General features: G+C 42.5%; 1 protein-coding gene across 2 annotated transcripts in view; it reads left to right on the top strand.

Moving 5' to 3' along the window:
- PEBP4 (phosphatidylethanolamine binding protein 4) overlaps positions 1–13,703 on the top strand; it is a 225,981-nt gene that overhangs the window by 114,785 nt on the left and 97,493 nt on the right. For both annotated transcript variants that reach the window (XM_026453965.1, XM_023216862.3), the window contains exon 4: positions 8,376–8,474. In XM_026453965.1, coding sequence (XP_026309750.1) covers positions 8,376–8,474 — 99 coding nt within the window. The remainder of the gene's footprint in view (positions 1–8,375; positions 8,475–13,703) is intronic.

Raw genomic sequence — 13,703 nt, 5'->3', positions numbered from 1 at the left:
TTACCTCTCAGCATCAGTGAAAGCGTACTAGAGACTGATGTCTCCAGGATAACGATGATACACCTCCAAAATATTATGTGACTGCTGCACATTCCACATTATTTTATAAGTTTGGCTTATTTTTATCAGGTAGTATGTATTCACATGGCTTTAAAAATCAGTATGATAGAGCACACATATAGATGTATCTATCTCATCTACCCATATCAATACCACCTCTGTTAGTATAATAACACAGCCTCTGTTAGTTTTTTAAGCACACTTCAAGAGTTTGCTTATGTAAATACAAGCAAATGTGAATAAATATCTTAGTTTCTCCTTCTTATATAAAAGTAAAGTAATAGATATGCTGTTCTGTACCTTGCTTTTTACACTAAAGTTATCCTGGAGAGCTTTTCATATCAGATCTTAGAGATCGTCATTGTTTTTTACAGTTACGAAGTTTTCCACTGTGAGTACTTATCATAATTTATCAACCAATCCTCAGCTGATGGACACTTGAGTTATTTCCAACAATTTTCACTTAGTTTCTACGGTGACAGACAGGGCTGAAATGAATAACCTTATATACAAGTCATTTCATAAGTGTGCAGATATCTTTAGTTGGAAAAATCACAGAAATGGGATCACTGAGTCAAAAGGCACATCACTCATATTGTGCATTCCTGTAGCAATGCATGCAGCTTCAGTTTCCCCACAGCCTTGCCAGCAGAGCGTGCGGTCATGCTTCTAGATGTGCAGTGTCTTTGGAAAGAACTTGGATTTCATCCTGCCTTCTTCAAGTGGGATTAGTTTATTTTCATTTTGGTTTATTGCAATAAGAGCACTTACCTTGAGATCTACTCAAAAGATTTTTGAGTATACAATACGATATTGTTCACTATGGACACAATATTGTACACCAAGCTTTCTAGAATTTCTTTCATTACTGAAAGTCTATACTCATCAATTAGCAACTCCCCATGCCCCTCCCCACCCCACTCCATCCCTGGCAACCACCATTCCTCTCTGGTTCTGTGGGTTTGACTATTTTAGATACATCATGTAAGTGGAATCACACAATATTTGTCCTTCAGTGACTGGCGCGTTTCACTTAGCATAATAACCTGGAGGTTTATCCATGTTGTCACCAACTGCAGTATTTCCTTTTTAAAGCTGAATAGTGTTCCTTTGTATGGATATATTACATTTTCTTTATCTATTCATCTGTTGATAGACATCCTGTTGTTTCCTCATCCTGGCTATTATGAATAGTGCTGCAGTAACACCCGGATTTCTATCCCCCAAAGTGTGATTGCTGGATCATATAAGCAGTCTTATTTTTACAGTGTGTCTAGATAGCTCAGATTCCACCAAATAGATGTTAGAATCCGAGGGCAAGTAGATTACCTGGCTCAGCACCCTCATCTTTTAGGAGAAAGCCAGAAAAGAGGACTTAGCTAAGACCCACCAATCCATGGTATAATAAGAATTCATGGGCACCTATTAAAGGATGGCATTTTACTAGGTCTATACCCCTACAGAAGCATAAAACAGTCTCTATCTCTATTTACAGCCACTCCCCATTGTTCCTGTTACCACCTGGGCTCCACCTTCTGTCAGTTTGGCTGTGGCATTAGAGTCTCACATGAGCGCAAACCCTACTGTGAACTGCACATGCAAGGAATCTAGGTTGCATGCTCCTTTATGAGAATCTAATGCCTGATGATCTGTCACTGTCTCCCATCACCCACAGATGGGGACCATCTAGTTGCAGGAAAACAAGCTCAGGGCTCCCACTGATTCGACATTACAGTGAGTTTATGATTATTTCATTATTGATTATAATGTAATAATAATAAAAATAAAGTATACAATAAATGTAATGTGCTTGAATCATCCTGAAACTACCCCCCCCCCCAACCACCCTCATCTGTGGAAAAATTGTCCCACGAAACCAGTTCCTGGTGCCAAAAAGGTTGGGGAGTGCTGTCCTAAAGAATCAGGCAGCAGTGTAGGGTTAGGGACAGGAGGGGCCACAGGGAATATCAGAGCAGCGAGGGAGAGCTGTCTGCCACTGAGAAGACTTCCCCTGGCTATTGTTCAAATAGGAGAAGAATGAGGGTTCTGGGACTTCTCACCGTGACTCTTTTTTCCTTGAGTGCAAATCTTTTTGTCTAAGTATAAAAGCAATGCATTTTATTGCAGAAACTTCAGGAAATGCAAAAAATCACAAAGAAGAAAATAAAGTTCATCATTATCCCATCATTTAGAGATCATCAGTCAGCATTTAACTTTCTATTTTTCTAGTTTTCTTTCCATAGAGTCATATACATGCGTACAATATGTGGTTTTGGTCTTCTCTCCTTTTTTAAAAAATAGACAATGACATAGAATTCACAGGATTTGGCGATCTACCCATTGTTTCTACATACCTTAAAAACTCTGGAGATGAACATTAAAACTTTTGTTAATTTTATGGTCAAAGATTGGATCTTATTTTATTCTTTGCTTACCTTTCATGACTAGTTAACTTGTTCATATGGCTTTTGATCATTTGTGTTTTTTATTTTATGTGTTACCTACTCATGCTGTTCATCCATTTTTCTATTGAGTTATTAGTCTTTTTCTTATGGATTTAAAGAGTACTTTGTATATTAAAGATATTCACATTTTTTCATAGATACTGCAAATATTTGCCCTCAGTTTATTGTCTTTGAATTTTATTTTGGACTTTTTGTGCCATATAAAAGAGTCGAAATTATATCTAGTTAGATATATCAATCTTCCCTTCATGACATTTACTGTTAACAGTTTGGTGTGTATTTTTTCAGACATTTTCTATGCATATGCAAATATATCTATAAAGATATATATATATAGTTAGATATATAAAGTTTTCCTGCACATTTGAGACATCATGCACATTATTCTGTAACTTACTTATTTCACATACTAGTATATTTTAGATAATTTCTTATATGGGTATATAAGGATCTAACTCTAACAGAGTGTTCTATTGCATAAATTTAATATTATGTTATTAAACCAGTTTTAAAGCTTGTTTTTCATTTTCATATTTAAATAAGGAAGTTTTCTGGTGTCTGAAAGAAATAGGGACCTAAGTTTATTTATTCCACATAGTGAGCCAGTTTTCCCAATAACATTTATAAAATAATCTCTTTTTCCCCACTGATCTGAAATAACTATGTCATATATTAAATAACATTTTAAATGATAACTATCATATAGTAAATATACATATATTGAAAACTTGACTTTCTCTCTGGATTTTCTATTTTGATTCCTTTACTTTATTAATCAACACCATATTGTTCTAGTTATTGTAGCTTAATAAGATACGTTAATATCTCCAAAATTAATACCATCCCTATTTTATCTTTTTCAATATTGCCTTGGATAATTATTTTTCTTTTATTTACTTGTTTTTTACATTTATTATGACCTTTAGAATTATTCTGTGATGTTCACAGAATATTTAGGATTTTGATTGGAATTGTGCTAGATTAAAAAATTAATTGAAGGTTTATAGATATTTTTGCAAAATGATTATTTCAATTTAAAAGCATTGTATTTCTTTTTCTGTCTATTCAAGTTTCCTTCTTATGTGCATCAGTAATGTTTTTGTTTTCTTTGTATAATCTTGCATTTGCCATCAAGTTCATTCTTACTTATTTTACATGTTTTGTTACCATTGTTAATGGGATCTTAAATGTATACTTTAGGACTATTATTAATATGTAGAAAGTACTAGTTTTGTGTACAATTTGTAATAGTTTACAGAATATTACTTTTGTTTCCAGTTGATTTTTTTAAAATTTCTCATGTAGACAATCACGTCATTTGCAAAATAAAACAAAAACAAGAAGAAGAAAGGAAAAGAGAGAGGGTATATGACTTTATTTATTTCTTCATTTCTTCTTTTACCATATTTACACTTTATTTCTTTTTATTTTCTTTCTTTCTTTCTTTCTTTCTTTTTTTTTTTTTTGAGACGGAGTCTCGCTCTGTGGCCCAGGCTGGAGTGCTGTGGCCGGATCTCAGCTCACTGCAAGCTCCGCCTCCCGGGTTTACGCCATTCTCCTGCCTCAGCCTCCGGAGTAGCTGGGACTACAGGCGCCCACCACCTCACCCGGCTAATTTTTTGTATTTTTTAGTAGAGACGGGGTTTCACCGTGTTAACCAGGATGGTCTTGATCTCCTGACCTCGTGATCCGCCCGTCTCGGCTTCCCAAAGTGCTGGGATTACAGGCTTGAGCCACCGCGCCCGGCCGATTTCTTTTTATTTTCTTATTACTTTCTTGGATGTATCAGATACTATGTACAGTTTTCTCTTTATGGGATTCTATTGGGATTTTACAGACACACACACACTTTAGTATATATTCCTTTTTTTCACTTACTATTTTCTTTTCTTATGAGTCCTTGGAGATTTTCTTGGGTTTATCTTCTCATTCTCTGATTTAGGTTCCTGTAGCCTCTAGTATGTGGTTTACGGCTTCTTCTGGGTCTTAAAATCCAACAGTCAATATTTTTACCTCTAAACTACTCATCTTAAGGTGTCCACGATCCCCTCATTGTCACAACCAACAATCACTTTGTGGCCCTCATCTGCCTTGATGACTGTGATACTGACACAACCTTTATCCCTTCCTTCATTTCTCTCTTGACATCCATGACACTAACTCCCCTGGCTCTCTGCCGAACTCTTTTCTCCTCAGCTTCTTTCTCCCTTCTTTGTCCCCCTTTGAGTACTGAAGTTCACCACAGTCTTTCTTTCGTTTTCACTCTACAGATTCTCCCTGGACAATCCATGAATCTATAGATTTGTCCCTCTCCATGTCTGCAGCCCATCTGCCAAGTCTTGAGAGAGCTCCAACCTCATTTAAAGGGCATCTCTCCCTGTAGGTTTCAACACCAAACTCACTGCCTCACTGTCCCCTGACTTTGCTACCCCTAATATCCATGGCTCCATTATCACCAAGCTGCCCAAGATGGAATCTCAGAGTCATCCTGGCTTCTTCCTCTCCCACATCTGCCTTACCCAGTCACCTCACGCTGTGAGTTTTGCAGTACACATGTCTCTCCTTTCTATTATTACTATTTGAATGGAAATCCTTGTGGTCTTTCTCCAGAGTATTGCAGTTTTCAGGGTTTGTTTGGATTTTTTGCTCTGCTTTTCATCCTTTATTCTATCCTCACCATGTCTCATCATGTGCCTTCCCAAAGCCCATGTGTTATTTTTTGTTTGTTGAGATGGCATCTCACTCTGTCATCCAAGCTGGAGTACAGTGGTGCAGTCATAGCTCACTGCAGCCTCCTGGGCTCAAGAAATCCTTCCACTTCAGCCTCCCTAGTAGCTGGAACCATAGGCATGGGCTACCATGCCTGGCTAGCTTTTGTATTTTTTGTAGAGACAAGGTTTTGCCAGTTGCCCAGGTGGGTCTTGAACTCCTGGGTTCAAGCGATCAGTCCATCTCAGCCTCCCAAAGTGTTGGGATTACAGATGTGAGCCACCATGCCCAGCCCCAAAGCACACGTTTGATGATATGAGTTGCCTGTTCAAACAATTTCAGTGGGTGCTGTTGTATAATAAATTCTAAGCAACTTATGACATGCAGAGCTTTCTGTTCCCTGGTCCCAATACCCATTTCAGCTTTGTCACCTACTATTTCTTTCCAGATGCCTTATGGCCCAGCCATTCCCCAAACACCCCCCATAGCCTTTGCACACACCCTTACCTGTACCTAGCGAGTGCTTTTCCTGATACTTTACCTGCTCAGCCTTTGAGATAAAGCTCAAAAGACAACTCTGCAGCCTTCCTGAACTACTGGGGTAGAGAGATTTAATCTCCCTTTTCCCTGTCCCTTCCATGCTTGATAAATGCTCCTCTACTTAAGCATTTAGAACACCAGAAAGCATTTAGAACAACAGGGTGTGCCTGCCTCTCCCTGTTAAGGGGAGGGCCAGGACTCTTCTCCATTTACTCCATTCATCTTACTCACTTCTTTCTCTCTCAATTCCCTCTCTTCCATCATACTCACACCTAAGTCCCTATCCAAGTTAAACCCAACTACCACATATTCAGCACGTGTACTTGAACAGTTAAAAAGCACACAACTATGAAATGTAATACTATCTAGTAACCTACTACACATCTATGGTATATTCATTTTCTCATTCTCTTAAATGATGATCTCATACCTTTTTCTGTGTCCACAAACTTCCTACAGTCCCTCTTCCCCTGATGAACTTGCCTCTAACTCATTGAAAAATAGAAGCAATCGGAAGACAATTTCCTCATTTCTCACTATCTCACCTTCCAACTCTCTTGCATCGGAACCCACATCCTCTGCTTCTACCCAAGACCTAGCCCTTCACTTTCACTCTGGATCCTGTCCCCTCCCCACTTCTCAAAGTCCACTCTTGTGACGATCCCCTTCCTCCTCTCTGTCATCCCTATTTCCCTTTCTATACTGGACCATTTGCATTGGTCTACAAACATCATCCCTCTCTCTAAAAAATATCTTGACTCTTCTTTCCTCTTTAGTTACAGCCACTCCATGTCTCAGCTGTCCTTCCTACCAAAACTTCCTGTTTTATGATCATCTTTAATAGCTATCTCCAATTCCTCATCTCCCGTCTCAGCTCAGCCTGTTCCAACCAAGCATCAGTCCTTTCTACTCCACTGAAACCAGTCTTATCATGATAACAGTGATATCCAAGTTGTCAAATCGGATTGTCACATCTGTGTCCTCATCTGGCCCTACCTTTTAGCAGCATTTGATACAGCTGATCACTTTCTCTTCCTTGAGACGCTTTCTCTCCTGGCTTTTGTAACACCTGCTCTCCAGGTATTCCCCCTACCTTTTTGGCTCCAAAGTCCCCTTTCCCTGATTCTCCCCTCTTCTCAATGTTAGCATGTTGTACAGTTCAGCCATGAGACCTCTTTTCTTCTTTGTGTCTGCTCTACTGATTTAAAGACCATCTCTATATCAATGACTACCAAATTTGTTCACCCAATCCTGATCTCTCCTCTGAACTACAGACTCTGACATGCATAACTGATTGTCTTCTGAGAGGCATTTCAAACCCAAGATGTCTAAACCAGAACTCTGAATGTCCACCTTCAAACAGCTTCCTCTCCAAGTCTTATCTGTGCCATTAAGTGGCCCAGTTGCTCAAGCCAGAAACCCAGGGAATCATCCTCAATTTCTCTTTCTCCATCCCCCTTCTTACTGCCCTGCCATTGAATCCATCAGCAAACCCTGCGGATTTTACCTAAAAATACTCACCCAACCCATTTATTTGTTTCTGTCTCCATTGCTGCCATCCTAGTCCAAGATGCCATCATCCTTTACATGCTACTGTGAGTCTCTTAACTGGCCTCCTGACCTCCTCTCTGGCCTTTGGAAATCATTCCTTTTCTACTCAGCAGCCAAAAGAATCCTCTAAAAATATAGATCAGAGCATATCACTGTCCTACCTAAAACCCCAAAGCAGTTCTGTGTTGCACCTTGAACAAAACCCCACTCCCTACCCAGGCCTAGAGAGCCCCTTGTGGCCTGGCTTCTGCTCCCTCCCCCACCTGCCATGTCCACCCTCCCCCGGCTTGTTCCTGGCCACAGTGGTGCTCTTCCTTGCTCCTCAAAGCCTACTTTTTTTCCCACCTGAAGACCTTCATAGCAGCTATTTTTTTCCTTCCAGAACACTTCCCACCTCTCATCCCACCCTGTTTTATTTTCATCATAGCAGTACTCACATGTTCCCTTGCTTATTTATTTATTTATTTTTATTATCTATGTCTTTTACCTAGAATAGAAGTTTCCTGAAAGTGTGAACCTTACTGTCTTGTGCTCTGTTGCCCTCCTGGCATCTGGAGCAGCTCCCGGTACATCGTAGGTGTTCAGCAAAGGCTTGTTGAAGGGGTGAATGAATCCTGGTATTCTTCATGATGGGTGTCGTTCTTGGCACACAATAAGTCCTCATATATTTGTTGAATTGATAAGCAAGTCACTCCAACTACACTGGATGCTTCTTGAGGATCAGAGACCTGTTTTAGGTTTCCTTAATTCCTCCACGGCACCCAGCACAGCGCTCAGAACTCCCAGGTGCTTGGTACATGTATCTTGTTGGATTTATTCTTCCTCACAAAGGGGAAGCCAAGAGTCCTGCTGTCTGCTTCACAGATGCCATTTCTCTGAGAATAAACGTGATGTGAGAGGGATGTCATGAGAACAAGGATAAGTTGGATAGGATGCCACGGCGGCTACTCAGCCATTCTCAGTTGGAATGGCGGGAAAAGGAGGTCTGCCCCGTGGTATTTTCCTATTTCAGCCATGACGCTACATTACTTTTTGGTACATGTGTTACAGGGCGCAACCTATATCCTGGTGATGGTGGATCCAGATGCCCCAAGCAGAGCAGAACCCACACAGAAATTCTGGAGACATTGGCTGGTAACAGATATCGAGGTAAGCAGGCCAGGAGGCACTCTCTGACTCATTTGGGGTTGTAGCTGGAAGATTATTATTCAGTGCCATTTCCACCTCTCATCCAGGAGGGTTGGAGCGAGGACTTCCATGTCGTCTCTCCCCCAGCACTCAGCTGTCAGAGCCCTCCCAAGTTTTCCAACAATTTCAAAAAGTGTCCCAGGGCCAGTGGTATGCTGGTAACCCAGCCTTCTGGAAGGGTGGGGGGAGCCCTGATTTCTAGTGTTTGCTGATTTTTATGGTATAAATAAATACTCCCACCACAGGAGTGGTGATTTAATTTCAAGCTCCTGATGATTTAACAACTGACTCACACTGTTTCTGAAACGTTAACAATTGGCTTCAGCACACCACTGGATGTGGGGGCACTGAGGGGATTCTGAGACGTGCAGGTGGCAGAACCGGCCAAGGAAGCCCTGGAGCTCCTCCCCATGATGGGGCATGAGAGAGGCACAGCAACTTCCTTTTCTTTGTGTACAGAAACAAGTGGCCGCCTCTCATCTTCGTGTCTTTGTCATCATGATAATTGTGAAGGAGCCTGGCTCACCCTCTTCAGGGAGGGTCCTCAAATCTGGTGGCTTGTTTGTGCCGTTATGTGGGAGGGAAAGGCTGTGTTGCCAAACAAGTTTTGGATACTCTGGGTTGAACTGAACTCATTCTGTTTCTAACTGAAGGGCTTTTGGAGATTTTACTAGTCTAATATGCACTATATCATATATACTGATTTCCCAATTGCATTTGATTATTGAATCTTTTTGTTCATGAGTGCCTGGCAGTACTCTTTGGGGAAGTCCACACTAGCCTCAGACAGTCACGAATCTGTGCCTAGAACACCTGCAGATGGGCTTTGCAAAGAGTGTACAAAGGCATCAACCCTGTAAGATAGTGGGAACTGCGAACTAGAAAAACAAAGTTTGGCTGTGGTTTGGACCTTGGCTGGCTACCAACTCAGTGACCTCTGTCAGCTCCTCTGGACATCTCATCTTGCTCTGTAATATGGGAAACATGCTGCTGACTTGCTGTGATTGTCGTGATGAGTCAATGACTTACGCGATAGCACTTTGGAAAACAGACAATTCTGCAACTATGAGGAGTTTGTGTTTTTCCTTCTGGAACTGTGGGTAGAGGAAGGGGTTGAACTCTGAACTAGCTTCTGACCATCCTGAGCAAGGCAGGGTTCTCACAGCCACTGGGTGGGAGTAGGGGGGTGACAGGGGAGTTACCCTTGCAACCAGCTGGTGGCCCAGTGACCAGGGCCCCTCCCAGGGAGCTCGGATGGACAGCCATCCTTAGAGGCAGCCCTGCCTATGGCCCTGGAAGGGGCTTCCTCAAGGGAGACCTGAGCAGCAGCTTCGTGGGCAGTGCTGGAGCCACCTCTGTTACTCCACACACTTCCCTGGCCAAACACCATAAGCACACAAAGCTGGGAGGTTTGAGCTATCAGGAAGGGGGAGGAGAGCAGTGAGCATGAAAGAGAAAGATCTGGCATCTCCCCTTCACCCCCCAAAGCTAGAGCTTAGGCCTCCCCAGCAGTCTCAGGGGTGAAACACTCAAGAGAGAAGTATTGCTGTGAAGGTCACATTCACAGCCACTCCAGGCACACAGGGCTTCCTGTTAGGGAGCTCTCCTGAGGCCGTAGTGCGAAAGCAGCTAGGGATGGGATGACTCCAGAACTGAGAGGACTTGGGACCATGAGGCTGCCTCTCTTCCAAGCCTGAAGACCCCCCACTCCTCCACTCCCCTCACCCCCATACTCATAAGGGACATCTCACAGGAGCTCTGTGCACCAAACATGAGTTTAGCCTCGGCAGCCCAGCTTAGAAGTAGAACAGGTGGCAGGTGACAGGTGGCAGCTGTCCGGCAAGGCTGCTAAGCCACAGAGCTTACCAGTGCCACCTGCCCGGGTGCGGCCCTCGGCCTTCCCGCTCAGGCCGGAGGAGGCTTGGGTTTCCGTCACATTTGCACCGCTTCCCTCGTGAGTGTTCAGCAGGAAGCGGCAGCAATATCCACTTGGCCCCGCCCACCTTCCCCAAAATTCCGCCAACCACAGAGACCGTGTCAACCAAATTCATTTAGATCTCAGGTTCTAGACCTCTACCAGAGGAAGCGAAGGCTGTGATCAAACCCAGAGTACTTCCTTTGTGTTGGTGTTCGCCTCTGCTACGTGGGTCTCAAACAGTTGAGTGCGTTCGAATTGGCAGACGAGCTTGTTAAAATGCAGCTGCCCAGGCACTACCCCACCTGCAGAACCGCCTCTTCGGTCGGTCTGGGGAGAACATGGCATTCCGGCTTAACAAGCATCCAGAGGGATTGAGCAGATTGAAGGAAGACTGTAGAGCTGGGATGCCTTGGTCGTTCCTAACATCACTCATTTGTGGAGCAATTTCAAGTGAAAAGCACTTTTAAAACTCTTGAAGCTCAACACCACTTTGTGAAATAGACATAATCTTCATTTTATAGATGGGGAAAGCAGAGCCCAGAGAGGTTGAATGATGCTGTCTCTTAGCTAGTGGGTTAGAGAGGTGAGTCTTCAATCCACACTCCTTAACCCCAAGTCACACGCCTTTCCTGCCGTACCATGTGGCCTGAGTTCAAACCACATCTCTCCCATCAACTCCACTAGGACAAGGAGCCACTGTCCCCTCTCTGTAACATGGAAGGCATCATCTCTGTGGTTCCCTCTACCACCCCCCGGCTCACTCCCAGAGTTCTTTTTCTAACTAGATGCTTCCAGGGAACTGTCCCCAGGGAATACTATCTTGTTAAATAGAACACACTAGGTAAGTGTTTTGGACCCCATAATGCTACACCCTAAACACCATCATTACCCAAGCAGCCTCAGTAGGAAAGCCTGCCATAAAGTCTCTGCAGACAGAGAGTGACCATGGCCCTGTGGTTCACAATGACCACAGAATCAGACTTGGTGGAACTTCAGCTGACCCTGATATTAGGGGGCCAGGTCAAACTGGATGGTACATCAGGCCATGGCCATAGGAGCCCTTCAGTAGGGACAATTTTTTGGTAGCCTATCTGGGTTGAAACAGGACAGCAACTAGTTTTTAGGAACACAAGAAAGATCTGTGGCACCCCCCAACCTCCATTCCAAAGAGGGGCTGGCAGGGTTTAGTACAGCGTAGGATAAAGCTCTGGAACTTTGGATAACTTAAATAAAAACTAGAAGTTAGATACCTGGCAATAGGGACAAGGCACCCATTCATAGTACCCCTTTGTTCATTTAATTCAAGAAATAGGTATAGAACACTATTCAGTATAGCACAGCGGTTAACAGCGAAGACTCCGGAGCCAGACTGCTGTGGTTTGAATTCCTAATCTACCATAATTAGCTGTGCGATCTTGGGCAAGTTGCTCAACCTCTCTGTGTCTCAATATACTCACTCATAAGCTGGAGATAGTAGCATGCCCACCTCACACTGTTGCTATGAAGCTTAAGCGCATTATTTTAAGGAAAGTGCTCAGAGCAATACCCAGAACACAGTAAGCTCTACATTGTTACTTGCTGTTATATTCTTATTATTGCTCTAAATCAGGTAGCTAACTGGTGTCACTGGTGTCGCAAACGCAAAGAAAATTGAGGAAGGCTCTGCCCTCACAGGGCTTCTATTCTAGAGACCAAGGAAGGAATCCACAACTCAGTGGTGGTATTACGAGGCCCCCAGAGGCTGGCTTAGGGTGGAACTTCCTATACCTGTGGGTTTCCATCAACTCCGGAACAGGACTAGGCTCCAGTCTCCAAACCTGGCCAGGCTAGGACAGGCAGACACGGATACATAAGACATGCTGTCCCACTTGGCTCCCTCTTTGAAAGGTTCTCATTGAGCGAGAGAGATTTCTAACCGAGCATTGACAGATAACATCTTTCTCCTCGACTGCAGTGTCCTTAGCGTTTCCTTAAAGATGATTTTCAGTTCTGATTCCATCTAACTAATAATCTTCATGCTGAAAGCTCATTAAGATATCAATTAATTTGCATCATTCATTTTCAAAGAAACACTTATTGGTTCATCTTTTATTTGTCTCTGAAATTAGTGTTCAGGGCTTTTCATGCAGATATTTTCATTAGACTTCTTATTGTTAATGGGAATATTGAACACAGGAAGATGGTATATTAATACTTTCCACAAAGAATATCATGACTGGTGACAAAGAACACTAAGAACAATTAAGGAGACAAGAGTACCTTTTTACTTCCAAAAAAGAAAATCTTCCTAGAAACCGTCAATGATTCTAAAATTTGCCCTGAATATCTTTTTTGTTTTAAGAAAGAAAAGGAAACTGGCAAGTTCATGGTTCCCTTTCATTCAGTGCCCTCAACCTTTGGCAACTGTAAATGCAACCATTTCTGGGTTGAATTAAAAGGGTCTCTAAGGGTCATTATTTTGTCTACTTTTCTGTAGGGTTAAATTTTTCCATAATTAGAGGTTTTTTTTCCTAAGGGCTTCTAAGTGCATTAGGTGAATAAGATAATGGGAAATCCAATAAACAGGGCAAGAATTATAGCTCCCTGCTTTCTAGTTATGTGGGTAGCACGTGGCAGGACACTTGTGCTTGAGTGATCGGTTCCACTGCTGAGAGTTATTTGACCTCTCGGAGACTGCAACTTCGCCTCTGTGGAACTGACAGAAATCCTCACTGTTCAGGGTGGAGACAAGGAAAAAGGAAATTACATATGCAAAGAGGAGAAGCCTCCCTAGAGAGAGGCACTATAGAAAGCGGCACGTGTATCCTTGTTCCTAATCAATGGAGCGGCAGAGTCTGTAGAAATTTAAATATATCGATATAAAAATAATGATATAATCTCATTTTCTATATATCCAGAAGCCTGCAAATGATAATAAACAGAATAAACAATCTTTATCAGGCCTGCAAGTTCAGATGAAGAGGTCAAACCAAGGAAATGGGATTAATAATGACTTCTTTCTTTAGAGCTGTATTTGCAGTTTTGCCACTGATATTTGTGTAATTTCCATGCATGCTTTGACCTGTACTGTGAGGATCCATTTTAAGTAATAAGCAGCTAAAAGGCATGGCTTAGGCTCCCTAACACATAGGTTCAGATCTATGGGCCATAAAGAGTGCTTGCTGATGGAGACAGCACAGAGGTGGCCATAAACCAGGTGATTATTAACCAGACTTGTATGTGGCCACCCTAAAGGGAAAGGGAAAGAGCTTGGACTTTAAGTCAGATGAACG

Source organism: Piliocolobus tephrosceles, chromosome 7, assembly GCF_002776525.5.
Source record: "Piliocolobus tephrosceles isolate RC106 chromosome 7, ASM277652v3, whole genome shotgun sequence".
In the NCBI taxonomy this organism is placed as follows: Eukaryota; Metazoa; Chordata; class Mammalia; order Primates; family Cercopithecidae; genus Piliocolobus; species Piliocolobus tephrosceles.
This window is presented reverse-complemented; position numbering and strand designations above follow the sequence as displayed.